Source organism: Terrapene carolina, unplaced genomic scaffold (genome assembly GCF_002925995.2).
Source record: "Terrapene carolina triunguis isolate 2854851 unplaced genomic scaffold, T_m_triunguis-2.0 Scaffold10185, whole genome shotgun sequence".
Taxonomy (NCBI): Eukaryota; Metazoa; Chordata; order Testudines; family Emydidae; genus Terrapene; species Terrapene triunguis.
In genome coordinates this window covers 2959-7557 of record NW_020674536.1, presented here as the reverse complement: position 1 = coordinate 7557, position 4599 = coordinate 2959, and the positions used below count along the sequence as shown (strand labels likewise).

Here is a 4599-nt window from a genome sequence, read left to right as displayed (position 1 = left end):
TGTTAGTTTACCTTTGTTTTCTCAACTTGTAAATGTACCTTTTACTACAGTGTTTATCTTTGTTTGCTGTACTTTGAACCTAAGGCTAGAGGGGGGTCCTCTGAGCTCTTTAAGTTTGATTACCCTGTAAAGTTATTTTCCATCCTGATTTTACAGAGATGATTTTTACCTTTTTCTTTAATTAAAAGCCTTCTTTTTAAGAACCTGATTGATTTTTCCTTGTTTTTAGATCCAAGGGGGTTGGATCTTGATCCACCAGGAGTTGGTGGGAGGAAGGAGGGGGGATGGTTAATTTCTCCTTGTTTTAAGATCCAAGGGGGTTTGGATCTGTATTCACCAGGGAATTGGTGAAGAGTTTCTCAAGGCTTCCCAGGGAAGGGAATTAGCTTTGGGAATGGTGGCAGCGGACCAGATCTAAGCTGGTAGTTAAGCTTAGAAGTTTTCATGCAGGCCCCCACATTTGTACCCTAAAGTTCAGAGTGGGGAAGCAGCCTTGACAGTAGGAAAGAAACTCTTAATGAAAGGAGGGAAGTGTCCTGACATTAATTAAGGAAAATGCCACAAGCAGGATTCAGAATTATAAAATTGTGAGCAGGACGCCCACCCCAGTGACCGTGGGGCAGTGTCTCCTGCCTCACGTTCCTGAGTTCTACAACCAGAAGTTCCTTTACTGTGCCTCTCTCTGCTCCCTCACCACACCCCACTCACAGTGGTTGTCCTTGGTCAGTGAGGACCCAGGATTCACAGGTGCATCTGTGTGAGTTCACCTCCCACCCGGGGAAAAAGGCACCTTGCTTGCTCTGCCATCTGAGCACTTGCTCTCTCTGGCTGCCCCACCAGCCGCCATTCTGCTGCCTCCCCTGCCATACAGCTTTCCACTCTGCTGGCTGCCTCAACAGTTCCCACCATCCACCTTCACTGACTGCTTGCTCGCCGCTCCCACCAGCCACCTGCTCACCGGTCACCTTCTGCTGCCCCTTGCCTCTCTGCTGTGACCTCTGCTGCTCAGTTTCTTGAGGTTCTACCCAACACTTAGTGATTGTCAGTTCTTAATGGAGGAACCTGAAGCAAGCTGGGCAGAAACGCTGTCCCACCATAAGTGATTTCAACTCTAGTGAGCACTTAACAAAACAAAAGACTCCTAATGTAGCCTATTTAGCTCTAGCTTTGAAGAGTGGGGAGGAACAGGTTAAATCAGACCAGGGACCCTTAGGCAGAAGCCACATCTCCTGGCACGGACCCTGTCCCCACCCCTTCTGACTTTCACAGGGGTCTGGCATTAGAGCCTCTGGCTTAGCGAGTTCCTTTGAGCTGAGGGTGACCCCTTCAATCAGGACAGGCTAAGCACAGTTCTGCTCCCTTTCCTCATACAATAAAGATAACAACATTTCACTACCCCTGCATTCATTACTAAAGTGATTTGAAACCCAACACCAGCCAAAATTGGTCACTTTGAGCAACACAGCTTCTGTCTGCCGGATACGTAGGCAGAGTAGGTGTGTTCATGTACATACACTTTGCTCCTGAAATCTCACCCCCGCAGCTAGCTGTCAGGGGTGAGCTCATTCAGACCCTCCTTACACAGGTATCAAAGTTAGGCTGATTGGTCTATAATTCCCTGGGTCCTCTTTAAAGATAAGTACTATGTTCGCTCTTCTCCAGTCCTCTGGGACCTCACCTGCCCTCCAGAGGTTCTTGAAGATAATTGCTAACGGTTCTGAGATTGCTTCAGCTAGTTCCTTAAGTACCCTAGGAGGAATTTCATCAGGCGCTGCTAAGTTGAATACATCTAACTTCTCTAGATATTTTTTATCCTGTTCTTACCCTATTTTGGCTTGTGTTCCTTCCTCCTTGCTAATATTAATTGCATAGAGTATCTGGTCTAGTGGTTACAGCAGGGGGCTAGGAGCCTGGGTTCTATTCCTGGCTCTGCTGTGTCATTACCCCTCTGCTGCTGCACAGTCATAGCTCCCAGCGGTAGTGTGTCACAGAGCCTGCCACATCCCCTTCACATGAAACCCTCCCGCTACGGTTGGGGTTATCGTGGCCGAGGGCTGGTCTGCCCAGCCCCAGTCTGCTCTCGGCTGGGCCACTGTGAGAAAGATCAAAGGGCCATGTTCTCACCCGCCACTGAGATCAGTCAATGTCAGCCACAGACGCCACAGAGACACAGGCAGGGAGCTGAGCGAGGGTGGGTCCAGGTGAGCAAGAGCCCCAGATATGCCCAGCTGTGAGCCAGCACCCAGAGAAGCCCTGGATCCTGATAGACCCGTCCCCATGGGGGTCTTCTCCGTCCAGTGGTGCATCATCCATTCAGCTGTGCTGGGACCCAGCTGCTGGGTTGATGCAAGGCCTGTCCCCCCCCAGCCCATGTGGTTGGTGTGGCTGGAAACTGAGACTCATGAGCCCCACATTCAGATGAGTGTGTGGCCGACCCTGAGGTTTCCTCCCTTCCATCTTCCCCCAGCTGAATCTATAAAGCCCCCAGGCCTGAGGCAAATGCACCATCCCTGCACTGACTCTGAACATGCAGCTCCAGATCTTGCTTCTGCTCCCCATGGCCTTTCTCCTGCCCGCCGGGGCTCAGGCTGGTGAGTACAGCTGGGATCGGGCCCCCTGGGGCTTTGGGGGCAAATGGGGGGTCTGAGGAATGGGGGAGCTGTGGTTGGTGTCTAGGGACCCACTGGAGTGAATGGGCCCGGGGTGGGTGGTGGTGTTCTCAACATCTGGATCAAGGCAGAGCTGGACAGCAGCTGCTGGGTCTGCATCCAATGGACCTCAGTCCTGATGGGTGCCAGGAGAGGGCTGGGCAGCTGGGCCAGCTGGGGAGTGGGGTTGCCAGCACTGGGGGTGACAAAGCTGCTTCTGCTGGGGTGTTCCATCAGTGCCTGCTCTAATCCGTCACCTCATCTCTCCCCGGGGTTGCAGGGGAGATTATCGGGGGTCGGGTAGCTAAGCCGCATTCCCGCCCCTACATGGCCTACCTCAAGAGAAAAACCTGCAAGGGTGAAGAGCCGTGTGGGGGGTTCCTGGTGCGGAAGGATTTTGTGCTGACAGCCGCCCACTGCGTCGATGGGTAAGAACCTGTCTCTGCGCTCCAGTGTCTCCCTGAACCCAGTACCCAGCTGTGCAGGGATCCAACTGTGCAGGGATCCAGCTGTGCAGCACCCTGAGATGTTCAGGGATTTAGCAGTGCAGCACCCCCAGCTGTGCAGAGATCCAGCCATTCAGCAACCATTGGGCTGTGCAGGGCTCCTTTTGTGCAGGGATCCAGCTGGGCAGCCCCCCCCCCCCCCCCGTTACTTTAATGTTTTTCTGTGTGAAAGGCAAACAGAAGACTAACGAGCTTCAGACCAATAACTGGATCATTCATATTCATAATTTAACACATTACAATTCATTTAATTTGTTTGATATCAGTTAAGTCGTTATTTAGTATCTGCATCATGGTGGCATTTGGAGGCAGGTCTCTGGCCTGTGTTCTCCAGGGGGCCAGACTAGACAATCGCATGGTCCCTCCTGGCCTTGGAATGTAGGAAACTTAAGGAGCTGACCGAGATCAGGGCCCCCATTGTGCTGGGCGCTGCACAGACCCCACCCCAAATCAGAGCTCCATTGTGCCAGGCGCTGCACAGACCCCGACCGAGATGGGTGACCTAAGAGTAAGAGAAAGAGTCAGATTACAATTGTTATGGGGGAGCAACCCCATACTGAGCCCCCGCCCCACTCCCTGCAGCAGGGCACCCCCACTGAGCCCCCTGTCCTACCCACTGCAGCACGGCGCTCCCTCACACCACGCAGGGGTTAGCACTGCCTCCGAGCACCTCCAGTTTTCGCCCAATCTCCATCTGGCTTCCAGGGACATCACCGTGCTCCTTGGAGCCCACAATGTCCATCGGGACGAGGAGACCCAGCAACGAGTCTCTGTGCGGCGGAAGATTCCCCATCCCGGATACAATAAGACAAGCATTGAGAATGACCTGATGCTGCTGCAGGTACCTGCCCCCGCAGCTCCCAGCGCCCACCCTGGCCTGGCTCCCATCCGGGCAGTGCGCTGACCCCTCTGCCCCCCCCCCCCATTGCAGCTGGCGGAGCCTGTGGAGCTGACCGATGCCGTGCGCACCATCCCGCTGCCCCAGGCTGGCCGCACCATGGAACCAGGGTCCGTGTGCAGCGTGGCAGGATGGGGCAGGACCAGCCTCGACACTATGCTAACCAGCAACATCCTCCACGAGGTGGAGTTAGAGGTGATGTCAGACGAGACCTGCCAGGAGGACAGGCTGCTCCAACGCTACTATAAGCCCTCGTGGATGATGTGTGTGGGGGACCCTGACGAGGACAAGGCCTCGTTCTCGGTAAACGCCCAGTCCCTGGGGGGCAGCTGGGCTGGGAGCTTCCCCAGGAGGCCAAGGGAGTTAGCGGATAAGTTAGGGTGACCTTCAATGGGCAATACTGGGACTGGGATCTGTCTGTCTGTCCATCCCCATAATCTATCTATCTATCTATCTATCTATCTATCTATCTATCTATCTATCTATCCCCATCCACCCCCCTATCTATCTATCTATCTATCTATCTATCTATCTATCTATCTATCTA

At 53.6% G+C, this 4599-nt stretch overlaps 1 protein-coding gene across 1 annotated transcript in view; it reads left to right on the top strand.

Annotated features, from left to right (window-relative positions):
• Window positions 1–2527: 2527 nt before the first annotated feature.
• Window positions 2528–4599, top strand: part of LOC112122470 (duodenase-1-like) — a 2421-nt gene continuing 349 nt past the window's right edge. Inside the window, exons 1-4 of the mRNA XM_024221265.1 lie at window positions 2528–2591; window positions 2929–3076; window positions 3860–3995; window positions 4086–4355. Of these exons, the coding sequence (XP_024077033.1) occupies window positions 2528–2591; window positions 2929–3076; window positions 3860–3995; window positions 4086–4355 (618 nt within the window). The remainder of the gene's footprint in view (window positions 2592–2928; window positions 3077–3859; window positions 3996–4085; window positions 4356–4599) is intronic.